Source organism: Puma concolor, chromosome D3, assembly GCF_028749965.1.
Source record: "Puma concolor isolate L17-30 chromosome D3, mPumCon1.1.hap2, whole genome shotgun sequence".
Classification (NCBI taxonomy): Eukaryota; Metazoa; Chordata; class Mammalia; order Carnivora; family Felidae; genus Puma; species Puma concolor.
The window spans coordinates 27,268,547-27,296,450 of NC_141678.1; the positions used below are offsets into that span (position 1 = coordinate 27,268,547).

The 27,904-nt window shown below is 51.0% G+C and overlaps 1 protein-coding gene across 9 annotated transcripts in view; it reads right to left on the reverse strand.

The window, feature by feature from the left end:
* The window catches only part of SGSM1 (small G protein signaling modulator 1), a 96,156-nt gene that overhangs the window by 58,705 nt on the left and 9,547 nt on the right, over positions 1-27,904 (reverse strand). For all 9 annotated transcript variants that reach the window (XR_015242389.1, XR_015242390.1, XM_086682209.1 and 6 more), the window contains exons 3-5: positions 5,308-5,383; positions 1,979-2,141; positions 273-425 (exon numbers count right to left, since the gene is read on the reverse strand). Coding sequence is in view for 7 of the 9 variants with exons in the window: in XM_086682209.1 (XP_086538335.1) it covers positions 273-425; positions 1,979-2,141; positions 5,308-5,383 (392 nt within the window). In the remaining 2 variants the exon portion in view is untranslated. The remainder of the gene's footprint in view (positions 1-272; positions 426-1,978; positions 2,142-5,307; positions 5,384-27,904) is intronic.

Genomic DNA, 27,904 nt, shown 5'->3' on the forward strand with positions numbered 1-27,904 from the left:
GGGAGGAAAAAGATCCCTAAGATTGCAAGATCCTTGTTCCTCATTCCAAATTTGAAGATCCTATATTAGCAGGAAGCACCTGAATAGTCCCAGGTTCTAAGCTGGGCTCATTTAGAGGCAAACATCCAGAAGGCCTTTATCTAACTGCTTTCAAATCAAGTGCACGTCAACAGGAGAGAAAAGAAAGTTGCTTTGTGCCATAGGGTGCAGTTCCCAAAATGGCCAGAAGGTGGCGCCACAGCACGCCACGGCAGCTGCTCTTTCTCACTCACCTGCTGTTTTCCACCAGGTAATGCACAATTTTGTCCAGGACCTTCTCAAACAAAGCAGTGCGGATCCACAGGTGCTTGATGGCAAGTGGGGACAGGCTGGGCAGCTTCGGCAGCTTCCGCACATTCTCCTGGAGGCCCTGAATCTGGTTTCGCCTTCAAGACCAGTACAGAAGGAGGAGGAATATTCGCAAAAAAGGAGATCCAACAGGACCAATGTGCAAACAGCAAAATGCCCAACCTCTCTAGGGAATGAAGGAACGGCGACTAAAACAACAACAAAAGCCCACATTGCTCCTGGCAAGTGGGTGACGTGTTGAAAAAATAACACCCAGTGAGTGTGAAGATGCGATAAAACAGACACCTTCATATACTGTTGATGGGCAAGCCAGATTCTCACAGCGATACTTCTCTTCATCTCTCTCTCTCTCATTCCCTCTCTCCCCTTCCCTCTCTCATGAATGAGCGATTGCATGAATGAAATGAATGGCTCTCCCTTACCACCTGGCATGGGTATCTCTAATTCCTCCATGAGAAAGTCATTCCCGATATTATGGAAGGCCCATGGAAATCGCTCCCTTTCAGAAGTTGTCAGCAAACACTTGGGAATTTAGCATACAGACTGGAAGGCACCTTGAAGACCAAGTGGCTGAGGAGTCTGATTCCGAAAGGGAGGCGGTGACGCTAAGTCCACAGCCTTGCCCGTCCCACAGTTCTGGCCAGCAGCCCTGGGCTGGCACAGCCTGCAAGGGAGGGAAAGGACCATCTCCCACCCGCTGAGGAGGAGTGATCACCCACGGCACACACAGCACGTGCGCCTCTCTCTCCCTTCTCTTGCCCGTCACACACACAGCGAATCAATCCACACGTTCCTTCCCGTGAAGCCCAATCACGGCTCCGGAATCTTTCACAACAAGGTCCTGTGGGCGGCTGCTAGCACCAACAGGAGCTGAAACCTCTTTGCTAGCCCTGACCAGGCTCCAGACCGCGGCTCTGGCGTAGAGTCAAACTGTGCGGTCGGGACTCTGGTGGGAGGTTCTCCCGTACATGCCCTCAGGCCCTGAGCCCTCCCCCCAGGAAATCAGCCCTCCAGACGTGTGAGTGAAGTCACCGTTCCCCTTGTTGCCTCAGTGTCAGTATCTGATCCATGCAGATGGAGACCACAGTAGTTTCATTAAACTTGGTCTTCCTGCATGCGGAATGGGTTTGGCTAACAGCAGACACTCATTCAACAATCATTTCTTGAGCATTTTACCAGGTGCTGGGCACTGTCCAGACACTGGGGACAAAATGAGGAATAACAGATTTTAGTGGCCTGTTCTCATGGAGTTCAGAGCCAAGGAGGAGAGATAGACAACAATCAAGTAAAAAGTACACAAAGGAATGAATAATTAGAGGTGGTGATAACCACAGGAGAGAAAATAAGCAGTGATATGTAAGAGAAATGGGGTGAGGGTTGGAGTTTGCCCTTAACTGGGGGAAAGCCTGAATGATGACAAGGCACCAGCCCTGGAAGGTGAGGCGTGTGAACCGGGTGGTAGGTCGAGCATGTGCAAAGGCCCCGGGGTAGGAAAGAGTCTGGCGGGTTTGAGGAGTGAAAGGAGAGTGCAGACAGTGCCAGGAGGTGCGGGTTCTGGCAGAGCTCAGGGAGGAGCCTGGACTGTCCCCTGCAGGAACGCTCCAGCCCATACCCCATGCTCCACACTCACGCGCTCTCCATCAGCTGTTCCAGGTCCTGCACCTTGCGGCTCAGCTCTTCGGCCGGTGGGAAGTTCTTGCCCACTTTCATGAAGAGAGCTGCAATCTTGTTGCTGCGCAGAAAGCCAGCCGCCCGCCGCCGCAGCCCATGCAGGACGCAGGCCTCTACAGCCGCTGCAGGGACACAATGGTCAGCAGGCCCTGCCCTACCCGTGCTCCCCAGCACCCAGCCCAGCTCAGGTCTTCAGCCACACAGAGGTGCCTTGGAGAGCGGGGCGCCCCAGAATCGCGAAATCCACGAAAGCATCAAAGGAAAATCACGTACGTCTCTCTGCCTTCCACTCCCTCAAAAGGGAGCAGGAGAGCTTAGCAGTTAACCTGTGTTTGCTGCCCGAGGTCAGACTGTCTGTGTTCATATCCTCTCCCAGACACTAACCAGCTGCGTGACCTTGGGCAATGACTTCCTCTCTCTGTGTCTCCGTATCCTCATCTGTGAAATGGGGATAGTACGAACAGGCATCTGACATGGTTGCAGCAAGCGAGGTGGGGAAAATGCATGGCAAGCGCTTCACATAGTTGGGCACAGAGTGAGCGCTTTAGGGACGTTAGCTATTACTCCTGTCAGTGAGGGAGGGGAGGCTGACCACAGGACTGGTGGGCTTTATCTGGGCTGAAGAATCACATGATCGTCACCACTATTGTGATTCCAGGAACAGCTAACATTATGGATCCCATTCCATCTCTGCCACAGCCAAGGAAGAAAGGAACGCCATCTCCATTTCTCAGATGTGGAAACTGAGGCCCTAAGAGGGGAACTGAATTGCCCAGGGCCACCCAGACGAGCTGGGATCCAAACCCAGGTCTGAGCCCAAAGTGTGCTCACAACACTTGTGCCGCCACAACGGATCTGGAGAGAGAGGACTGTCATCATCTTCCCATGTCTGTGTTTCCCTTGGACACCCTGCCCAGCCCTGCTCAGAGCAGGAGACCTGGGCAGTAGCCTGGGCTCTATCACTAACTTGCTATGTGACCTCAGGCAAATCGCTTTCCCTCTCTGGGCCTTAGTGTCCCCCCCCCATCCCCCTCCCCCCGGGAAACAGTCCCTGTGCAGGCCATTCTGATGGGCCCAGTCTTATTTCTGGTACTTTCAGCAGCGCTTTATTGAGTATTTTCTTATCTTCTGTCTTACACAGCAGACTGGGAGGGAGCTCACTCTGGTATATCATAGGAGCATAATCGATGTTGATGGAAAAACTCAGCATATTATAAGAGCTACTCCTTATTGGGTATCTGCTGGGTGTGAGACCAGTGTTAAGGTTTACCTTACCTAATCCTTGTGGAAAAAACCCAAGAAGTGAGCGTTCTAGTTACTGTGACTCCACAGAAGGAATACTCCAGCAGTCTCAGGGTTAAGAGCCTGGCCCAGGTTATGTTGCACACAAGGAGAAATACCGAGAGGTTTGGTGCAATTGCTTGTCTTGGTTTATTTTTGCTGGCAATTATTTGACTTTTTTCAAAACGTTATGATTATAGTTTTTCTTTTAAGGACGCTCCACGCCCAACGTGGGGCTTGAACTCACAATGTTGAGCTCCAGAGTCACGTGCTCTACTGAATGAGCCAGCCAGGTGCCCCAGCGATTACTTGGCTTTGAACGGATGCCCACCCTATTGCCTAATCTGCCCATGGGTTTAATATATTCTGGGTGAGACTCTCTGAAATATCTTCATTTTTGCTTGTACACACAATACTTTTGTTTAGACTGCAATAAGTTAATTAACTGTTCAAGCACTGGAGACATGCCTCGAGTCTTTCTGACAATGGCTCATAAGGCACAATGGAGCAGAGACACCACGGGGAGACCCTGCAGGCCTCACCCTGCAGTAACATCACCCTTCCTCCCTCATCCAAACACTGGGGTTGGAGTTAGAGAATGATGATTTTTATCCTGTTCTATTCCTTTAAATCTCCAACGGGTGAGCATGGTCGCACACTCTGAAGTATTGCAAATAGAGACGTCCAGGAGAAAAAAAAAATTAGGCATATATACATTCTCATGTTAACATTTATGCGTATATACACATGTACATATGTAGATGTATATACATATATATACACCTATATATACACATACAACTATAAACACACACACACACACACACACACACACACACACACATATGTGTAATTTAAATAAACATATCTCACTTTAGAAAGAAACTTGGGGCACCTGGATGGCTCAGTCGGTTAAGCATCCGACTTTGGCTCAGGTCACGATCTCATGGTTCATGGGTTCGGGGCCCGCATCAGACTCCGTGCTCACAGCTTACAGCCTGCTTGAGATACTCTCTGTCTCTCTTCCTCTCTCTCTGCCCTCCCTCTGCCCACACATTCTCTCTCCAAATAAACTTAATTTTCTTTCTTTTTTTTTTTTTTTTGCCAAGGTCACCCAACAAACAAATGGCAGAGGAGGGATCTGAACCCAGGTCTGCCTGGCTGCAAAGGGGCTAAACTGACATCAGTGGGCTCCCAGGTCACAGCATGTGCTCCCATGGGTAATGCCTCCAGCCATCTGGATGAAGCTGAGGGCCGACCAGGTCTCCTCGCTCTGGCCTCTCCTCGGGGCCAAGAGCGCGAGAGGGGAAATACAGCACATCCTCCATTGCCAGACACTCCAGTCATGGAATGAAAAGGTTTTCAGGCAGAAAGAAACATCCCTGCTTACACATACACATGGATTAGAAGCTGAACCCTGACTGTGGGGACACGTAAAACATGTGTCTGTAGCCATTGTGGAAGGACAGTTAAGAACCTGGCAGCACGGTTATTTATTTCTGGAATCTTGTGAGCACAGCTGGTTCAAGGATACAAGTCAAGCTCCGAGCCCTGGGCCTGCCTCCTCTGCTGAGCCAGCTGGACATGATCCCTTAGGATGAATCAATGGCTCCCGATTCCCTATGTCTTTAAAGCCCATCCATCCTCCCCCTTCATTTGGCAACAGCCACAGGCAGGGTGAGGAAAGGGTGCAGAGTCTGTCGTAACATGCGAGACCAACGTCACTAGGGGGATGGGTAGCCGTGAACTGAGCCCACACGAGGGGAAGACAGTCCCTCCAGCGTCAGCAGTGACTAACTCTTGCTGGGTACACAGGCCATTCTTCCTTTCTTCTCTCGACTTCTCTGTGGTTCTAAATTCCCTCACAGAGCCCCCCGGGAATCCAAAAATAACTTCGGAGTCACAAAGTCAAAACACGGTGTGAGAATCCTTGCACAAAGACGCCACTCCCCCAAGGCAGCCCACAGAGAAAGAAGCCCCGTTCCAGGTCAGGGTCCACGGACTCACCACAGAAGGAGATGATGTGGCTGCTGTCCTCGTGGACGAACTTCCGTGTGACTGCCTCCTCCATGATCTGCTTCACCTGGAAGGGCAGAGGCAGTTGGACGGAGAGACCCAAACGCGACCCAGGGTGCGGTCATCCCCAAGGGCCGTGTCGTCCTTCCTGGCCCTCTGAGGCCATCTGGGGTGCTTTGATAACTTCTCTCCTTCCATGCCCTCCTCATGGCGCCTTCTGCAAGTCTGAGGCCTGTGGCCTGTGAGAGCACCATGTTTTACTGAATTGTTTCTTCAGGCCCTCTGCCTGGCTGGTTCTTCTCAGGTGTCACACGAAATGTCATCTTCCTTGAGCCCCTTATCTGACACAGCCCTCCCCTGACACCACTCACACCCCGTTACAGTCCCTTCTGGGTACATATGCTATTCCTGTCCTGTTTACTTGCTTACTATTACCTTCTTCTAAGATATAAATTCCCTGAGGGCCAGGGCCTCACCTATCTTGTTCACTTCTGTATCCATGGAAACTAGAACAGTGCCTGGCACATAGCAGGTACTCAATAAATATTTTTGGAAGGAAGGAGGGAAGGAAGGAAGGAAGGAAGGAAGGAAGGAAGGAAGGAAGGAAGGAAGGAAGGAAGGAAAGAAAGAAAGAAAGAAAGAAAAGAAAGAAAGAAAGAAAGAAAGAAAGAAAGAAAGAAAGAAAGAAAAGAAAGAAAGAAGAAGGAAGGAAGGAAGGAAGGAAGGAAGGAAGGAAGAAGGAAGAGAAAGAAAGAAAGAAAGAAAGAAAGAAAGAAAGAAGAAGGAAGAAGGAAGGAAGGAAGGAAGGAAGGAAGGAAGGAAGGAAGGAAAGAAAGAAAGAAAGAGAAGAAAGAAAGAAAAGAAAGAAAGAAGGAAGGAAGGAAGAGGACGGAAGGGGAAACAAGTATATAAAGAATCAGGAAGGTATAGTGATAAATCAGGCCTGGAATCTAGCAGCTCTGGGTTCCAATCCCTGCTCCGGCACCTACCAGTTGGGTCTATGATCTCAATTTGGGAAACCGAGGCTCAGCAAAGTGGAGCAAACTTGCCCAGAAAAGTAAAGCTGGCCCAGAACAGACACCGAATTCCAGGCTGTCTGACTCCCTGGGGGTGTGTTTTCCTACTATCCTCACACGCTCAACAAATCTTTTTTGAGCGCCCCTGATGCACCAGGAGTGAGGGACACAGTGCTGAAAGGGCAGCCGTGCCTCTGCTCACAGAGATGACTCTCCAGTGGCCTGAACACCCTTCTGCTTTGCTGGATTCTGGCCCCCAGTCTGCCCAGCGTCACCATGGGGCTTTAGCCATGCATTTCTCCTCTCTAGAGGCTCAGTTTCCCCACCTTGAGGTTGAGGAGGCCAAGAGAGATGACCTCAAAGGCCGGTCCCAGCTCTGCATCGCCAGGGCTGCGACATGGGGTAACAGGAGCAGTTCTGAATCCAACCCCCTCCATCAGCAGCCGCTCCCTTCCTGGCTGCCCCGTGGCCTACTCGGCCTCAGCCAGGCCAGCTCAGCAGTGCACTCACCGGAGAGCGATCGCAGGCTCTCCATGCCCCTCTCCCCTTCCTTGCGGTTGCCTCCTGGAGGGGAAAACAGAACTCAGAGCATCCCTGGCCATGCCCTGCAGTGTCTGCCCCACACAACCGAGTCAGCACTCGCCCCGTGAACAGCGCTGACCTCTGAGCTCAGCGGGCTCTAAGCTGGGCTTCGCCAGCAGCATTTCCAAGTCTGAAAACTACCTAGCCAAACCCCTGGAATCGGCCCTGTTTACAGGTGTGGAAACTTGAGGGTCGGGAGGCAAACTGGCCTACTGAAGGCCACAAAGCTAGGAAGCCATGGCTGGACTTTTGGCTTAGGACTTTTTTTCCCCCCATCTCAGCTCCAGCTGCCATATCCTGGCCACTGTGGCTACTGATTGTGTTTCCACAGTCAAAGCACATCACCTCTCTGAACCTTAGTTTTCTCGCTGGGTGAAGGGCGTATAGGAACAGCACCTGCCTCATGGGGCTGCGGGAAGACTGAACAAGGTAACGCACACCATGTGCTGAGCAGAGCCTGGCGCACAGGGTGCCTGCAGTGTTACTTGCCTAAAACCTCACCTGGTCTCTCTATTCTGGCTGAAACAGTAACCTGTTCAGGAGAATAAAATTCCCTGCTTCAAGGGTCCCCACAGTGGCTGCTCTCGAACACCCATCAGATTGATAAGCACAGAGCCTGACGCGGGCTTGAACCCACAACTGTGAGATCATGACCTGAACCTTAAGACACTCTTTTTTTTTTTTTTTTTTTTTTAACGCTTATATATTTTTGGAGAGACAGAGCATGAGTGGGGGAGGGACAGGGAGAGAGGGAGGCACAGAATCCGAAGCAGGTTCCAGGCTCCAAGCTGTCAGCACAAAGCCCAATGTGGGGCTCGAACTCATGAACCGTGAGATCATGACGTGAGCCGAAGTCGGTCCCTCGACTGACTGAGCCACCCAGGTGCCCCCATAAGAGACTCTTAAATTCAGAGAACAAACTGAAGGTTGCTGGAGGGGAACTGGGTGGGGGGATGAGCTAAATGGGTGATGGGCATTAAGGAGGGCGCTTGTTGGGACGAGCACTGGGTGTTGTATGTAAGCCAGTTTGGCAATAAATTGTATTTAAAAAAAAAAGAGAGAGACACTCAACTGACTGAGCCACCCAGGTGCCCCAAACCATACACAGCCTCCAACAACCAACGGGTCAAAGAAGAAATCACAAGAGAAATCAGCAAGTATCTTGAGACAAATGGAAAGGAAAAGGCAATGTATCAAAATCCAGGGGATGTAAAGAAAGCAGGGTACAAGGGACATTTACAGCTGGAAGTGCTTATGTTCAAACAACAAGGAAGGTCTCCAATCAACAGTCTAACTTGACACCTCGAGGAACTACAGAGGAACAAACAAAACCCAAAGCTAGCAGAAGGAAGGTCATCGCAATGTCACAGCAGAGATAAACAAAAGAAAGAGAAGAAATACAAGGGTAGGTTTTAACAAAACCAAGAGTTGAGTCTTCCAAAAGATCAGCAGAATTGACAAACCTTTAAGCCAGACTGACTAAGAGCAAAAAAATAAAAGAGAGAGAGAGAAAGACTCGACAAAAATCAGAATTAACACCAATCCTCCTCAAATTCTTCTAAAATAATAATAATAATGGAAGAGGAGGGAATACTTGCGTTGCATGAGGCCGACATTACCTTGGAAAGCAAAGCCAAGCAAGTCATGACACAAACACTGGAGACCAATGTCTCCAAAGAGTGACTCCATCAGAAGGCTCAACAAAACACTGGCAAACAGAATTCGGCAGGATCCGGAGAGCTCCACAAGCGCCATGACCAAGCAGGATTTACTGCTAAGATGCAGTGAGGGTTCAAGGCACAAAAACCAACCAACTCAAGACACCAGCATTAACATAACGAAGAGAAAAGTACCACATGGGCATCGCGGCTGATACAGAAAAAGAAGGTGGCAAAATTCAACACCCGTTCATCATAAAAACTCTCACCGAACTAAGAACAGGAAGAAACTACCGGTCACGTATGAAAGTCATGTATGAAAAACCCAGAGTTACCATCTCATGCGATGGTGGAAGACTGAAAATTTTTCCTTCAAAGTCAAGAGCAAGACAAAGACACCTCTGCTCGCCTCTTTTACTTCACGTAGCATTGGAAGCTCTAGCCAGATGAATTAGGACAAGGAAAAGAAACCAAAGGTATGCAAATCGGAAAGAAAGAAGTAAAATGATCTCGGGTGATCTTATGCCCCGAAAACCCTAGAAACTCCACAAGAAAACTGTTAGCAGCCATCAATAAATTCAGCAATGTTCCAGGATACAAAATCCATACGTGAAAATTAGCTGTATTTCTAAACACTACCGATGAACAATCCCAAAACAAAATGTTAAATATTCTGTTTACAATAACATCAAAACCAGGGGTGCCTGGGTGGCTCAGTTAAGCGTCCAACTTCAGCGGAGGTCATGAGCTCGCGGTTTCTGACTTGGAGCTCCGTGTTGGGCTCTGTGCTGATAGTACGGAGCCTGCTTCGGATTCTCTCTCTCTTCCTCTCTCTCTGCCCCTCCCCTGCTCATGCTCTCTCTCTCAAAAATAAAGAAACACTAAAAAAAAAAAGTAGCATCCAAAAGAATAAAATACTTAGGGATAAACTTAGCCAAGGAGGTGAAAGGCCTGTATATTGAAAGCTACAGTAAACCTGCTGAGAGAACTTTATTATTATTGTTATTATTATTATTGCTGTTATTTTAATGTTTATTCATTTTTGAAGGAGAAAGAGACAAAGCATGAGCAGGGGAGGGGCACAGAGAGAGAGGCAGGCTCCAGGCTCTGGACTGTCAGCACAGAGCCCGATGCAGAGCTCGAACCCACAAGCTGTGAGATCACGACCTGAGCCGAAGTTGGATGCACAACCAACTAAGCCACCCAGGCACCCCGAGAGAACTTTTTAAAGATGCAAATAAACGGAAAGGCTTCCCATGTGTTCAGAGATTGAAAGACTTAATATTGTTGTCAATAAAACCCAAAGCAATCTACATGTAATCGCCATCAAAATCCCAATGGCATTTTGTTGATGTTGCTTTGGCGTGGTGTTTTTTGGTTTTGGTTTTTGGTTTTGGTTTTTTTTGCAGAAAAAGGAAACTCTATCCTAAAAGTCATAAGGACTCCCATGAATAGGTAAAGCAATCTTGAAAAGGAAGAACAAAGCTAGAAGTTTGGTATTTCCTGACTTCAAACCTCATTATAAAACTATGGTAATAAAAATACTAGCATAGTTTGAGGTACCAGCATAAACACAAGTGGTGAAGAACAGAGAGCCCAGAAATAAACCATCACGTCTATCAGTATATATCAAACGATTTTGACAAAGATGTCAAGACCATTCAGTGTTGGGGGGGGAGCAGTCTCCTACAAATGCTCTTGAGAAAACTGGATGTCCACATGGAAAAGAATGAAGTGAGACCCTCACCTGTACCATACACAAAAATCAACTCAAAATGGATCAAAGGCCTAAATACCAGAGCGAACACTACAGAATTCCTCAAAGAAAACACAGCAGAGAAGCGCCATGATTTGGCAACGATTTCTTGGCTGTGACACCAAAAGCAGAGCAGGCAAAAGTAACATGAAATAAACTGGACCACGTCAAAGTAAACAAACAAACTTCCGTACATCAAAGGACACAATAAACAGAGTGAAAAGGCAACACCCATGGAATGGGTGAAAATACCTGCAAATCGTGTATCTCATAAGGAGCTAATGTCTAGACTGTATGATGCATTCCTACAACTCAACAACAAAAAACAACCTGATTCCCAAATGGGCAAAGGACCTGGACAGACACGTCTCCAGAGAAGATAAACAGATGGCCAACAAGCACACGCAAAGATGCTCAACATCATTCATCATCAGGAAAGTGCAAATCAAAACCGTGATGAGATACTGACCGCCTCACACCTATTAGGATGGCTCCTATTGAAAAATGGAAAATAACAAGTGTGAGTGCACATATGGAGAAATCGGAACTCTCGTGCATTGCTGATGGGCACGTAGAATCGTGTGGTTCCTAAGGAAAAGAGGATGGCAGGTCCTCAAAAAAATTAAACAGCAAATCAGCATCTGATCCAGCAGTTCTCTTCTGGGTATATACCCCAAAGGACTGAAAGCAGAGTGCTGAAGAGAGATTTGCACACCCGTGTTCATGGCAGCACTATCCACAACAGCCAAGGGCAGAAACAACCCAAGTGTCCATTGATGGACAAATGGATAAACAAAATGTAGGAGACACATTCAAGGGAATATAGCTCAGCCTTAAAAGGGAGGAAGTGGGGCGCCTGGGTGGCGCAGTCGGTTAAGCGTCCGACTTCAGCCAGGTCACGATCTCGCGGTCCGTGAGTTCGAGCCCCGCGTCGGGCTCTGGGCTGATGGCTCGGAGCCTGGAGCCTGTTTCCGATTCTGTGTCTCCCTCTCTCTCTGCCCCTCCCCCGTTCATGCTCTGTCTCTCTCTGTCCCAAAAATAAATAAACGTTGAAAAAAAAATTTTTTTTAAAGGGAGGAAGTTCTGGGGCACCTGGGTGGCTCAGTTGGTTGAGTGTCTGACCCTGGATCTTGGCTTGGGGCGTGGTCTCATGGTTTGTGGGATAGAGCCCTGTGTCGGGCTCTGCACTGATGGTGTGGAGCCTGCTTAGGATTCTCTCTCTCTCTCCCCCTCTCTCTCTGCCTGTCCCTCCCTCTCTCTCTCTCAAAATATACACATCAAGTTAAAAAAAAAAAAAGAAGGGAATTCTGACACCTGCCACTACATGCGAGAACCTTGAACATGTCACGCTAAGTGAAATAAGCCAGTCACAAAGAGACAAAATACTATGAGCGGTGCCTAGAGGAAGCAAGTTCATAGAGACAGAAAACAGAATGGTGGTTGCCAGGGGCTGGGGGGAGGAGAGAAAGGGAAATTATTACTTAACGGGTACAGAGCTGTAGTTTTGGGAGACAAAGACTGACCACACAACAATGTGAATTACTCAGCACTACCGAACTTAAAAATGATGAAGGCAAAATTCTATGTTGTGTATTTTACCACAATTTTTACAAGTGTGGATACTATGTGTTAATATAGTGTAAGTAAGTATTTTGCTGTTGATTTTTTAAAAAAAATTTTTGATGTTTATTTTTGAGAGACAGAGAGAGAGAGAGAGAGAGAGAGAGGGGGGGGGGGGAGGGAGGGAGGGAGGGAGGGAGAGGGAGGAAGGGTCAGAGAGGGGGAAGCAGGCTCCAGGCTCCATGCTGCCAGCATAGCAAGGTGGAGGCTATCAGCAGGTAGAATGGAGAGAATAAGTCCCGAGAGTGTGGCACTTTGTGAAGTTCTCTCCTGCCTGCCTTGCCCCATGGGATCATCCCGACAATTCAGGGTAATAGTCTCCCCATTCACAGAGGGGGAAAACTGAGGCTCTGGGGAGGAGGACACTCCTTGCAATGGACTGAATGTTTCAGTTCCCCCCAAATTCCTATGTTGAAATTCTAATCTCCAGTGTGATGGGGGTATTACGAGGCGGGCCTGTGGGAGGTGATGAGGTCATGGGTAGGATTGGTGACCTCATGAAAGAGACCCTGGAGAGCTCCCTTCCCTCTTCTGTCATGTGAGGACATAGAGAGAAGACAGCTGTCTGTGAACCAGGGAGCGGGTTCTCAGCAGACACTGAACTACTGGCACCTTGATCTTGGACCTCTCGATTTCCAGAACTGTTGAGAAATAAATCTCTGTTTTTTAAGCCACCCACTCTACGGTATTTTTGTTTTAGCAGCCCAAATGGACTAAGACACTTCTCTAAGGCAGCACAACAAGGAAGTTCCAGGCGTGAACCTCGTACCTAGAACTATAGACAGAGAAGCACAAAAACAAGGGTCTGCAAACCGTTTCTGTACAGATCTACGGAGTAAGCATTCTTGGCTTTGCTGGCCATCTGGTCTCTGTCTCAAGTATTTAACTTCACCCTTATATCCGGAGAGCAGCCATATGCCAATGAATGAGCGTGGCTGTGTTCCAATAAAACTTTATTTACAAAACCAAGTGGAGAGCCGGGTTTGTCCTTTGGGCAACAGTTTGCTGACTGCGAAATAATAAAAAAACATATACCTGTTGGTCTTGGCCCCCAGTTCCCCGCACAGAGCTCCTAAAACCCTGGTAATTTCCTAAGTGATCACAGCGCTAGGGGCATCTTCTATTCTACCATTTGATCTTTGACCTCAGTCCCTGACACAGAATTTCTAAATCCCTTGGACTCTCCTGGGTGAGAGGAATGCCCTTTGTTCTAATGAGGTGATGCCTGGCGGGCTCCTGGATCGCTTCGGGATGGGGACTGGTCACCAGAAAGACCAAGCTATGATGAGAAGCTTGGAACTTTCAGCCCCATCCCTCATTCTCCCGGAAGGGGACAGGGAGGCAGACTGAGTTCACTCTCCATCGTGTCTGTGTTAATGAAGCCTCCATAAAAATCCCCAAGTTTGAGGCTTGGAGAGCAGGCTGCCGAACATGGAGGTGATGGAAGGGTGTCACAAGATGACACGGAGGCTCTGTGCCCTTCCCCCAGACCTTGCCCTACGCACCTCTTCCATCTGGATGTTCATCTGCGTCCTGTATCGTACCTTTTTGTCATAAAGTGGTGAACCAAAGTGTTTCCCTGACTCCGATGAACAAATGATCAAACCTAAGGAGGGGGATAAGGGAAACCCCAGTATGTGGCTATCAAGAAGTACAGGGGATGGGGCGCCTGGGTGGCTCAGTCGGTTAAGCGTCCGACTTTAGCTCAGGTCATGACCTTGCAGTTCGTGAGCCACATTGGGTTCTGTGCTGACAGTTCAGAGCCTGGAGCCTGCTCTGGATTCTGTGTCTCCCTCTCTCTCTGCCCCTCCCCATATTTGTGCGCACACGCTCTCTCTCTGTCTCTCTCAAAAATAAACAAAACCAACAAAGAAGTACAGGTGACAATCTGAGACTTGCACCTCAAGTGGGGGACAGTCTTGCAGGACTGGGGCCCCTAACCTGTGGGACCTGACACTGACTCCAGGCAGCTAGCGTCAGAATTCGGTTAAGGGGCGGCCACCCAGCTGGCGTCGGAGAACTGCCTGAGGTGTAGCAAACCCACACACCTCTGGTGTCTGCGCTATCGTCCAGGAAGAGTGTGGGATCAAGGAGAAACACAAAGGAGTGTGTTTCTCCAACTCACTGATCCTGCGTGAGAATGTCTGGTACCACTGGGCTGGCCCAGGCTGCCCGCCCTGGTGTCACACAAGGGGACAGCACGGGGGGGGAGGGGGGGGGAGCGCTAACGCAGCTGACCACCCCACACACAGGGCCAGCCCCAGCTCTTCGCAGGGGCCAGCCCTAGCTCTTCGCAGGGGCCAGCCCTCTCTCAGGCAGCTTGTAGCCCTCCTGCCAATGTCCGCCTGCCCCTCGGAGGTGGCCATCTGCCTGTCGCCTGCCAGAGTGACTGTGACGCAGGGGCCCTGCCGTCTGCCCGCGTCCCCCCCCAGTGGCTAGTGCAGTCACCGCCTGGACCCACCAGCTCAGTCCACAAAAGGTTGCCGGGATGGAAAATCCCTAAGCTCTAAGTTCTGGCTGTGGCTGCTAGCACTGTCCCAAGGGGCCTCAGTTTACCCCTCTGGCCTCAAAGACCTACCCAACTCCCACTTTCCAGGATGCCTTCACCTCCCCAGCTGTGATGGGCTGAACCATGTCCCTGCCCCCCAATCACATGCTGAAACCTTAACCCCTAGGACCTCAGGATGTGATCTATTTGGAGCCAAGGTCTTTACAGAGGTAATCACGTTACAATGAGGTCATGAGGGTGGGGCCTCATCTGGTGTGACTGGTGTCCTTATAAGAGGAAACTGGGACGCAGACCACCACAGAGGGAAGGCCACATGAAGACACGGGGAGAAGAGGGCCATCCACAAGGAACGCCGGGAACAGAGCCTTCCCTCGTGGCCCACAGAAGCCAACCCTGCTGACATCATGACCTTGGACCTCCAGCCTCCAGCACTGTGAGAAAATACATTTCTGTTGTTTAAGCCACTCGGTGTGTGGTACCTTGTTATGGCGGCCAGGGCAGACTGATACATCCACCCTCCGTATCCTCACTATCCGTATCCCTCTGAATGAGCTCTTCTGTGCCAGCGAATGAATGAATGAATGAATGAATGAATGAGTGATGAATTAGTTCTAGGGTTGCCTATGTTATTAACTCACTATACCCTTTCCACAGCTCTGTGAGGCTTGGTTCTATTTTTATTTAAAAAAATTTTTTTAAGTTTGTTTATTTTTGAGAGAGATACAGAGAGAAAACACAAGCAGGGGAGGGGCAGAGACAGAGGAGGACAGAGGATCTGAAACGGGCTCCATGCTGAGAGTAGTGGAGAGCCCGACGCAGGGCTTGAACCCACGAACCATGAGATCACGACCTGAACCGAGGTTGGACGCTTAACTCATTGAGCCACCCAGGCACCCCATGGTTCTACGTTCATACCGATTTCTCACACCGTGAGAATTAAGATCAGAGAGATTAAGCAATAAACCTGAGGTCACACAGTGAACAGGAGGCCGAAACAGAGTGCCAACCCAGGCTCTTGATGCTATTCTAGAAGCTTCAGCCAATGGCTTGTCTTTGAAAATAATAATAATGCTCCAACTTACTAAATGCACAGCACTGGGCTAAGCATACATGGTGTCATGGACTGGATGCTTGTGTCCCCAAAGATTCACATGCTGAAGCCCTACCCCAGCCCCCGTGTGATGGCATTTGCAGGTGGGGCCTTTGGGGGGAAATTAGGGTTGGATGAGGTCATGAAGGTGAGGCCCTCGGGATGGGATTGGGGTCCTTAAAAAAAGAGGAAGAGGAGAAGAGCACAGGGAAAAGGTCATCTACAAGCCAGGAAGACAGCCCTCGCCAGGAACTGAATGGGCTAGCACCTTGGCCTTGGACTTCTCAGCCTCCAAACTGCAAGAAATCAATGTCTGTTTAGGCCACTCCATCTGTGGTGTTCTGCTTCGGCTGCCTGAGCTGAGACACGGGGCCGGCCCCCCCATAATCCTCACAACACAGTTCCCAGGTGGCCACCACCACCCCACTTGACAGACAAGTTCAGAGGTATTGGTTACTACCTAGCCAAGGGCATCAGAAAATCCAAGGTCACCTTGCTGAGGTTTATATGCTGGTCAATCTGACTCCAAAGGGAGCCTCTATCCACCACACTCTGCCCCAGAAACAGGAGTCAGATGTACTGCCTGGGACTGCCGGCCTCAGGGACATGACAGAAGACACAATCTCTTCCTTTTCCTCTCCCTCTCTCCAGAAGGCCTGGAGGACCCCGTAATCACCGCAAGTGGTGGATAACAGCACTGATGCGTTTATTCCACATCTCAGCACGAGCCAGGATAGGGTCTGGGGGACTTCTGCTTCTCTGTGTCACAGGATGGCTGGGCCCAGCAAAAGTAAGATTCGGAACTCAGCTGTAGGCAAAACCACGGGCAGGGGTCTTCGCTGGGGGTTCTGTGTACTTGAGGGATCCAAGAGGGTTTCTTGGCCGGGGGTAGAGGGGCCACAGGACTCAGGGATAGGGAAGGGAGGGCAGTGGCAGCCACGAGAAAGCCTCTGTCCCCTCCCTGGCTCCGTGGGCAGGTTCTGATGATGTGGCAGGTGCCACAATGTGCCACACAGACCGCTTCAGGACTGGAGGCTGCTAGGAGGGCTCCTGGAGAGCCCTCAGCTGCCAGTCCCATAAAGGACAGGGATCCCTTCAGCCCCAGGGAGAGCCTCCTCCAAGGTCTCACTGCTTCCCCGGAGGCCACCATCCGGTGACGGGAATGTGTACGCTGTGAAGGTCTGGCATCCTCGCCCCCAACTTGGGACAGTGTGAAGGGCCATCCCAGCAAGCTGGCAACTCCCCACGGGGCTTCCACGAAAGCCTCGTGACCCATCTTCTCCCTTGGCCCACCGCCGCTCGCTTCACTTGGCTCCGCTGGGTGTTAATCCCAAAGGCACACCCTAATAAACCTGCATGCTGACCTCCATCTCGGCGACAGCTGCCACTTAGGGACCGCCAAGATACAGCATGGGTGCATCTGGGCAATAGTCAACAGGGACAAGTTGCAAACCATTCACACACCGGTGGATTCAGCGCGGCAAAGGCCTGGATATACTGGGTGCACAGAGCAGCAGGGATGGAGTCTGACAGTCCTGCCCTGGAAGACCTTTCGGTCCAAAGAGCCAAAAGGTAGGGCAAGCTAGGACAGGTACAGGGCAAGCGTGGTGCTGACGCAGGGCCCAGCAGCACCATCACCAGCACCAGCACCAGCACCAGCACCAGCTGAGAACCGGCTGGAGATACAGATGCTCGGAAGCCACGGAGGCAGCAACTCTGGGGTGTTAATCAAGCTTTCCAAGCTACTCTCACGCATGCTCACATTGCAGTGGGGGATTTCAGAGGAGACAGAAAACTAGCAGCCAAAGTCCTTAGGAAGAGACTCAGCAGTCACGGCTCCTGTCTGGGGACCTTCCTCACACAGCCAGTCCCTTCTGGCCACCTCTCCTTGCTTCCCATATCAGACTGGGGCAGGCAACAGTTCCCGGCTCCCCACTATTCCAACCGCGGGGTGCTGCACCCTTCTCCCCACCCACCCCACCCCACCCTGCCTTCATCAATAGCACCCTTATTAAATTCATCTTCGTGTGCTCAGTTTGGAGGAATCATCTGTTTCCTATTGTTACCCAGACTGTATACACACGTTGTCTCAAGTCCAAACCCCGCAGAATGAAGGTTGTCTGTTTGTAGCTATGGACCCTGAAACTCAGACAGGGTAATCCCCAGGGAAGGCAGGCTCCTGGGGATGGATCTGGGGTGGGGTGGGTAGTGGAGGTGGGGACACAGCACCAAGGGCGTAGTTCTCAGCCTGAGGGAGGGGTTTTGACAAGGGTTCTGTCTGCTGGCTCCCGACTTCCCCAGAACTTAATAATGCGCTGACAGCCTGAGGCCAGAAGAGGAAATTAAAAAGGCAGGGGGGGAAAGCCTCCCCCGGAAGGTCAGTCCCTATAGCCTCACGGGAGAGGGCACTGTCTCACTGCAGGAAGAGGCTATGGCCCAAACTGGCCAGGGGAGGACCCATCCCCGGGGGAACCAACCGCACCTGTGGGCACGGGGTAGAGGGCCACAGAAGGCCTCTGAAATGCAGCTCAACCATCTTTCCCCTCTCAGGCTTCCAGGCATGAGCTTGGAATTGATCTGTTGTGGAGGTCGACAGCTTTAAGGAACCTCGGGGTGGTCTGGGGATGGCGGTGGCAGTGTGGGATCCTGGCTCCTTGCAAAAGCCCATGTGATTTTCTAAGCTTTGGCCCCAGAATCATGCCTGACTGAGGCAGTGGCTATGGGTGGGGCGACTGCAGCCACAGAGACCTGTGTTTGCATCCAGCTCAGCCCTTCATGACCAGGGGTTAGGATTCAATGGGGTGTTATTTGCAAAACAGGAGGCCTGGCTAGCACACAGTAGGAGTTTTATGATGCTAAAAGCTCACTGCTTTTCTTTTCTTTCTTTTGTTTTTTTTGAGCACTTATGGTGTTCCTGGGACTGTTTATGGCATGACCACCCAAGATAAATTACCGACATAGTCCCATTTTACAGATGGAAGAAACTGAGGCAGAGAGCTATTAGATAACCCACCCAAGGTCATGCAGAGGAGGCAGGATTCAGACCCAGCGCCTTTATTCTAACAAAGGCCTCAAAGCAGAAGCTGGAGACCATTTGAAATAGTTTTGTTACTGCCCAGCTTAAGAGTAAGAGAGTATGTTTACTGAGCACCTACTATGTGCCATGTACTTTGCACAGAATACCTTATTTAATCCTCGCAAAAATATTATCATCCCCATTTTAAAGTTTTTTTTTTTTTCCAGAGAGAGACAGACAGAGAGCGAGCACACGTGTGTGCATGTGAGTGGGGGAAGGGCAAAAAGGCAGGGGAGGGAGGGAGGGAGGGAGGGAGAGAGAGAGAGAGAGAGAGAGAGAGAGAGAGAGAGAGAGAGAGAATATGAATCCCAAGCAGGCTCTGTGCTGTCAGCACGGAGCCCAATGCAGGGCTTGAACTCACAAACCACGAGACTATGACCTGAGCTGAAATCAAGATTCAGATGCCTAACTGACTGAGCCATCCAGGTGACCCTCTCCTCCCCGTTTTAAAGATGGGTAAACTGAATTGATGCAATTTGCCCTAAGGCACACAACCAGGAAAGGCCGCAGCCAGACCTGAACTTAAGGTTGACAGACAGCTCTGCCTGCAACCTGCTCAGAAATGGGTCAAGCCCTGTGAAATCCCAAAGTGCTGAGAAACCTATGAGAAGGGGTTCCTCAGTCTTGCCCAACGTGGGGACCAAAACAGCACTGTACTGGGAGTCAGGAGACCTGGGTCACCCGGATATGACTCTTACAACCATGTCCTCTAGGGGTCCTTTGGGCAGGGGGAGCCAACTTCAAAGGTCAGAAAGATTTTGTCTCTGTCCAGCATCCATTCGGAGTCCTCCAACATCTGCCTGCATTCCTCCAAATGATGGGGAGCTCACTTCTTTCAAAACCAGCTTATTAGCTCTAACGACAGGATGTTAGGAGGCAGTTGAGAGGCTAGGAGCCAGAACGTGGGGTCACTGAACTGGTGTTGAACCCTTGACCACTCATGACGCTGGACAAGTCTCCCCACCTGTACCATGGGGTGTTGGATAATAGTACCCCACCTCATCAGCAAATGAGACGGCACCTGGCACGTAGTAGGAATTGTACAGGCAGGAGCCACTCTTAGATGGCAGCGACCGTAGGGTTCGCGGCCTGGCCCACAGTGGATGCTCACGAGTGTGAGTTAGGTGAACAGGCAATTGCGAAGGGGCTCTGAGGCTCTGTTCACCCACCCCAGCTTCTCATCCACAGGTTATTTAGGACCTAGGTGGCCTCTGGGGCTGTGACCCCACCCCTCCACGGGCCACCAGTGAGCACAGGCCCCAGCACACTTCCAGCCCCACCCTGCAACCATTCAGAAACCAGCCCCGCCCTCCCACCCTCCACCTGCAAATATCGAAACAACATATAGGAGGTGTAATCTCAGGAGGGAATCAGGCAGGGAAATCCGGACCAACCCGCAAAGCCGGAAGAGAGGGCTCCCGGGCCTCTGGGGCCTGCCTTGTCTTCTCTCCTCACTCCCACCACCTGCCCACCCACACCAAGGTACCCTCGTGCTGCCCACCTTGAACCCTGCCAGGTTTCAGATCAGCCACTACTCCCCGCTGCCTCTCGGCACGGTTCTGTGCTCACCCCTCCTGTGCCTGGATAGGAATAATACAGCCCAGGGTGCAGGGCTGTCATAAGGATTATGGAAAATCTGGGCAGAGGGCCTCACAGCACACAGCTGGCACCATGTAAAGGAAGGAGCCTGAGGGAAGTCAGTAAAAACTTGAGTTTAGGGAGCCACTAGGCCCAGGTCAAACTCCAATTCTGCCATTAGCGAGGTGACCTCAGGCCTCAGTTTCCTCATCTGTGAAATGGAGAGGACACTCACACCACCTGTCTGGGCTGCCATGTGCGGACTTCATAAAAACACACGCACAGCGCTCAGAATGGGGGCAGGGGCTCAGACCCACCCTGTGTAAAAGAGAGCTCCACTCCCTACCCCCTTCTGCTGCTGTAGACGTTTCCTTAGAATTTATCATGGCCTGACTTCCACTATACATCTGAGGGCGTTTAGTGTCCGTCTCTAGGATGCTGACTAGGCAAACAAACAGCATGTGCTCAATCTATGTTTGGTGATCACTCTGATTATATTAGTAGCACTAACACCAGCAGCTAAAGCTCACTGAGTTTTGATCCAGGCAGTGTCTTTAAGTCCCTTGGACGTCTGATCTCATCTGCTGTGTGTTCAAGGCCAGGGTGGGCAGTATTTTCCGGAGAGGGTCAGACAGCAAACACTTCGGGTTCTGGAATAGGACTGCCAGATAAAATACAGGCTGCCCAGTGATGCCTAAACTTCAGATACACAAGGAATTTTTTGTGTGTGTAAGTATGTACCAAATATTGCATGGGACCATACCTATGCTAAAAGATTACTTGTTTTCCTGAAATTCAGATTCAACCAGGCAATCTGAATGTAAAAAAAAAAATTAAGTTTATTTATTTATTTAGAGAGCGGGGGCAGAGAGGGAGAGAGAATCCCAAGCATGCTCCGCCATGTTAGTACAGAGCCCTATGCAGGGCTCAATCTCACAATCCCCAAGACCGTGACCTGAGCTGAAATCAAGAGCCTGAGGCTTAACTGACTGAGCCAGCCAGGTGCCCTGCAGCACCACCACCACCACCGCCCCCCCACCCCGGATTCAGATCCAGCAATCTGAATTTTCACTTACTCCATCTGTCAAACATATTTTCAGGCCACACAGAGTCTCTGTCCCACTGTCTCTTGTTTTTATAACCCTCTTTTAGGATGTACAAACCATTCTTCTCTGCTCAAGAGCAGTTTCACCAAAAGGCTGAACTTGGCCCAGGGGACCCCCTGGCATAAAGCCCCCAGCACTGTGCCTGGGGCGCATATGAGGCCAAAGTAAAAACCAGCCCGTTTGCCATCTGCTCCTCCGAGGCCTGCTGCCTCAGTCCTGACTCAGGGCGTACCTCACCCCAGCTGGGGTCTCAGGTGGTCGGCGCCTGGCAGTGCAGGTGGGCGAGTAACACTGAGCCAGCAGTAGCTAAAGAGACGGAGGCCCCTTGACTCTCGCGTCTGCCAGAAACTCACAGCGGAGAGGCGGGTTAATGCAGGGTATCTGGAGGGTGTCAGGGTGGCTTTAAAAATCGTTCTCGGCATTTGGGCAAAGTGAAGAGGAGAGGGGAAGAGCAGAGTGCAGGTTTTGCTGCTCTGCCTCCCCTGCGAGCGCCCTGGGTGCTGAGGATCTAGCAGGCAGCGTCTCCGGCTGTGCCTTGGACCACAGACCCTCAGATGCTGCTCCCCAAAGGCGGCGCCATGGGCTCCGCTCTGTGCCCTCGCTCAACTGTGCCTCCGGCCAGGTGCCCCTCTCTACATGCTCCAGCCAGCTAAGAGCAATTCAGGCTTCGGCCCACATGTCCCCTCCTCCCGGGAGCCTTCCTGGACTCTCCCTACCCGAGCAGGGATCAGTGTACCTCTTCCATGTTCTGTGAACGCTTGCCTTGCCAGCATTTATCACAGGAGCCAAAACTGTCACCTATTCACTCAACACTTATGGAGCATCTCCTATGAGTTTGGTACTGGGCGCCAAGCAGACAGAATTCCTGTCCTTGTGCAGGCACCAGTCCATCAAGATAGACATTAGCCAAGTCCCATGAATGAGTACGTTAGGACCAAGTGAGGCCAGTTCTCTGCAGCAAAAGAATCTGGTTCTATGAGGACAAGTAACAAAGAAACTTGACCTGAGGAGGTAGGTCGGGAGGTCAGGGAGGGCTTCCTGGAGGAGGTGATACCGTCCCCTACAACTGCCTCCACAGAGCCACCCTGGAGCTCAAAGGAAGGAACAGATGTAAGGACAATGTGGCAGGGAAGAGCCCTACATGGAAATAGCTGGTAGCTTTTACTTTTTAATTTGTTATAGGTGGGGTGCACAGGAGGTGGGTTGGCAAGGGCTGGGGCAGGGCTGCAAGCCGTGACCGTTTCCACCGTGTGGCCCGACCTTCCTGTGTGGTCCTGACAAGTCTTGCTCCCCCCCTTCCCGCACGCACCCAGCTCCGGTCACACGTGCTGTTCCTTCTGTGTGACTCACATGATTGCCACTCCCTGCCTTTGCTTTGTGCGGTCACCTCCACTGATGTCCCCACCCACTCCTCCCTCCATCTCCCACTCTGGGGAAACCACCCCATCCTCCAGGACTCACTAACAGGCCCTTCTCTAACAGGCCCCCCCCCCCCCCCCCGCCAAAGCTGATATGACTCCCCTCTCTTCCAAGTTCCCTATGGTCGGCTATGAGCACCAGGCTGTCAAGTCAAACTTCCAGAATTCAAACCCCAGCTCTTACACAGATGATCTTGGGCAAATCATGTCCCTTCTGTGAACCCCAACATTCCCATCAGTAGAATGGGTAATATTTGTATTAGCCTCACAGGCATAATACATCAAAAGCATTTAACACAGTGGCCGGCACACAATCAGTGCTTTATACATTTATTTATAAAGTGTTCCCTAGCCTGGCGGCTTGGTTAGGGGCATGATTTCATCTCATCCTCGGGGTAATTAGGAGAGATGGGTATTGGCACTCATTTTACAGATGAGGAAGCTGAGTCTTGGTGAGGTTAATGCTTGCCCAAGGGCACACAGCTTTTGAATGGCAGAGTGGGAACTTAAACCCATGACTATCTGCCCTGCACCGAGGCTGGCACACAGTGGGTTCATTCGTTCATTCAACAGACACCTACTGGCGCTTCCCACCAAAGATTCGTAACAAGGGTGCCTGGGTGGCTGAGTCGGTTGAGCGTCCGACTTCGGCTCAGGTCATGATCTCGTGGTCTGTGAGTTCGAGCCCCGTCGGGCTCTGTGCTGACGGCTCAGAGCCTGGAGCCTGCTTCAGATTCTGTGTCTCCCTCTCTCTCTGCCCCTCCCTTGCTCATGCTCTGTCTCAAAAATAAATAAACTTTAAAAAAAATTTTAAAAATACATGTATTAAAAAAGACTCACAACAAGTGTGCGATGTGGGTGTCACTGCTATTATTCCGTTCTCCCAATGATGCAGCTGACCTAGGAGGGACAGAGACCATCTGGTCCGTGAAGAGGCTGGGATGTGAATCCAGGTCTCCTGGTCCGGAGTCCCGGTGGCCATCGCACCTGCTCCCTGAGCCTAGGGCACAGTCACAGTCACAGCCATGGCCAACTGCCTGCTCCCGGAGCCTGGGTCCCACAGCACCAGCCGGCTGCTCCACCTGTGCCCCGCTATCACCTTTCACCCCTCACCTCCCCGCTCCACACTGCTTCCGGCTTCCGACGCTGCACGTCGGTCTCCGAAGGACAATCACCGCGACAAAAGGAAAATGTCTGACCTGAAATGCTATTACTGGATGAAGAGGCCGAAAAGGCCACGTGCTGTACCATTCCAGCTGTAGGACGTTCTGGAGAAAGCAACACTATGGAGACGGCAAAAAGATCACTGGTTGCCAGGGGTTGCGGGGGAGGGAGGGATGAACAGGCAGCGCACAGAGGAGTTTTGGGGCAGATAAAGAGACGTATGAGAAAGGTCTGTACTCTGCACTCAATCTTCACTGTGAGCCTCACACTGCTGTAAAAACATGAACAAAGTCTCTTAAAAAGAAAGGAAAACGGAAATATCCTTTCTGTGCTCTGCTGCTGATGTAGGATGTCAGCAGGGATCCCAACGTTCCAGCACATGGGCGAAGCCCTCCTCCCAGAGGGGTTCCTCTGCACCCTCAGCCCGTTGGGGCCTGCAATGCGCTGCAAAGAAGGGGCCTGAAGGCATCTGGCACACAGTAGGAGCTCAGCAGACACTGCTCAACGGATCAAGGCTCTCCTTCCTACACTCTCTCTCACACACAGTTCCAGAACAGACCTGCCCCACCCTCCTGCCCACACACATCCACCCTGCCCTCCACATCCACACAGATGGATGCTGAAAGCAGAGACACAGGAGGGTCATTCCACAGTCCCATCTGTGTGGGGGAGAGCGCGGGGCGGGGGGGGGGGGGGGCGGCGTGGACAGAAGTGATAAAGCCGTGGCACGTGGATCTTCGGAGTGCTAGAAAAGTCCTCCCTCTAGCATGACCTTCTTAACCTGCCCTAAATGTGGCTGTTGGCCTTGCAAGGGAAGCAAAAGCCTCTCTCATTCGGCTGCTGCTAGCCTGGCCCCGGTTAATCGTTCACTGGGATGCTATAAATAGGCACCAGGCATCGTTCTGGCACAGGATAGTGCTTGCCAACCCGCCCTGACCTGGAAGGGGGGGGTATGCTGGGGTTCGAGAATGGGTTTCCCACAGGACTCCCGTCGCTGCCCTGCACAGGTGTTCACATGGCCCCTGACAAGGAGGTCCCCCCAGTGCCTGGTTCTGGAGCATTCGCCTGGGGGCACCTTGGCAAAAAGGTCCTTCCAGCAACACTCCCGCACACAGCCACCCCTGGAGATGATGCAGTTGTGAAGACAGTCTCCACCGCCGCCCCTCCGTTCCCAAAGAAAACGGCCTGCGTGTCTCACGTTCTCAGCCCACACCCTGGAGACCGGCCAGCTTTCTTCTGGGTGCTTCTGCCTGCTGCATGAGGCGGCTCCCCGGCAACGCGCCCCACTTCCACAGACCCACATGGGCCTCACGGATGAGGAAGGCACGCACGGGCTCTGGAGCGTGCCTACGTTCTCTCTGGGGGTCTGGGCCGCTGCAGGAGGTAAGAAACAAAATTCCCAGACGGTTGCTTCAAACACACCCAGGGCGAACCAGAGAACATACTAACCACCTCTAGCCTACGTTAGGGGGAAACGCAGTCAAGTGTTGCATCTGAGGGCTGGGTTAGAATCCTTGCTCTCCCCCTCGGCAGCTGTGTGACCTTGGGTAAGTCACTTTACTTCCTCTATGCTTCAATTTACTCAGCGATAAAATGGGGTAAAATAGGACCTACCCTTTGCGTTTTTTTTTAAAGGTTAAATATGTTAAAGGATGTAAAGTACTTTGCACCAATGTCTAGAACACAACAGAATTTTTGGAAATGTTCTATGCCTGTGCATTTGTCCAAAACAGGATCTCTAGCCACATGCTCTTGTGCCCTTGAAATCTGGCTAATGTGACTCAGGAACAGTATCTTTTATTCAATTTAGTTTTGCTTAATTTAAACGTAAATCAGCACATGTGACTAGTGGCTCCCATTGGACAGCGAGGGTCTGAGGCACAGTGGGTGCCCAATAAACACTAATTATGATTATTATCAGGGGTTGTTGTTATTAGAGGGCTCACCAGGTTAGAAGTTAGGGTGCATGTCATCTCTGAGCACCCCGAGGTCAGAGAAACCATATTTATCTTGGTATCCCAGCATCTTCAGGGTGGTTCTGAACCATATTAGGGTTTTGGGGTTGTGGACCCTTCACGGTACTGAGGATATGCTCTCCCTACAGCAAGTACAAAGCGTCTGCACAATTTCAGGGTTCTGCACACCCCTAGAGTCAAATCTGTGGCCCGGCAGAGACACCTGGCACACAGCAGGTCCCCAGGCAGCACTTGGGACGGCGGCCAAGCACTTCCACACTTAGGGGCTGGGTTCCAGATGCTGGCGGCCTCACCCTGTCACACTGGACATCTGTGGCTTGTCTGCCTAGTTCCCATGTCCCTGTCTGGTCATTTCACCTTGACTCTCCGCTGGGTCCCCTCCCTCACTCTCACTGGACTGAAGCCACACTGCCCTTTCAGGCTTGATCAATCTGAGCAACGAGTCCCACAGTGAAAGGGGCAAAAGCTGCATGTGACCCGGGCTGGTCTGATGAAATCTACTCCTACATCTTCCCCCAAAACCAAGGGGGAGGGGAAGCTCTCTGTCTGCTGATGCCAAGCTGGCAGGCTGGACCCCAAGAGCGGCCGGGCAACTCTCCCCCTCCCCCCAGAGACAGGCGAAGCATAAAGCCAACGCGCAGGAAATCAGCACAGAGATAGGAAAGCAGAGAAGGTCCTGATGACATCATTGGGACCCCTGGACAGAACTGCACCTGAAGCTGGCAGTCTGTACCCCAACTTCCCATACCCTTGAACCAATAAAATCAGTTTTTTGAGCCTCTTTCCCTTTTGGCTTTGTGTTTCTAGATTTCTTTATTGTTCTAGCTAGCTTTGCAAGGGATTCCCCACAGTGAAATGGGTGAAGCTGGCTACAGCACCCTGCTGTGCTGCTTCTCAAGTTGTTGACCTCAGTCCAGCCTCTTAACCTCTCTGAGCTTCGGTTTCCTTCATCAGTAAAGAGGAGTTGCTACTTGTACCTACTCGACAGGAAGCTTGCTTTGTGTATTGGTGATTTAGAGCAGTGGTTAATATGTGGGGGTTGTAAAATGTCTTTATTTCTCAAAAAAGGGAGAAAAAAACAACAGAAGGAAAAAATGAATGATAGTTCCTATAATCTGAATTTACTAATGAAACATAACTTACTAAATAATACAAACTAAAGGACCATTCATTCAAGGTCCCAGGCATCACCCAAATCCCGTGAACTCTTGAGGCTTCAGCTATCTGACTGTTTTTAATTTAAGGTTTTATTTATTTTGGCGGGGGGGGGGGGGGGAGAGAGAGAGAGAGAGAGAGAGAGAGAGAGAGAGAGAACAAGCCAGGAAGGGGCAGAGAGAGAGAGCGAGAAAGAGAGAATCCCAAGCAGGCTCCCTGCTGTCAGCACAGGCCTGACCCCAGGACTGAGAAATCATGACCCAAACTGAAATCAACAGCCAGACGCTTAACTGACTGAGCCACCAGGCGCCTCTCAGCTACCTGATTTTTAAAGGGAGGCTCACTGCAAAGGGAGCTGTTCCCATCCTCTATAAACCCGAGTTCCTTCGAGATTCTGGGAGAAAAAAAAAGTGTAAGAACCTATTCACTTGTCTTCCTGTACCTACTAGAAGAAAAACACACCGCCTCCCACTGGAGTTCAGCACTCTTAGCTGCTGACCCCCGGGGGCACAGAGTGCTTAAGTGGCAGGGCCAGGAGGCTCACGAGGGTGTTGGGCCTTCTTTGGCTGAGGGATTACTTCCATGGGGCCAGTGACCCACCAGACCCAGAGGGGAGATCCAGCTGCCCACCTCAGGATGGCGAGGCAGTCAGGCGAGACTCAGCCTTCCTGACCTCCATTTGAGGGCTCATTCCTTTGGACCCCAAGAAATTCCCCCTTCCAGGTCTACAACACCCCGCCCCCCAGCCCAGGGCTTACCCAGGGAGAGCAAGATCCTGTGCTAAAACATCTGCAAGTCCGGATGTGACCAGACAGGGCAGCAAAACATCCTTCTGCAACTGAGTTCTTTTTTTTATTTTATTTATTTTAGAGAGCAAGAGAGAG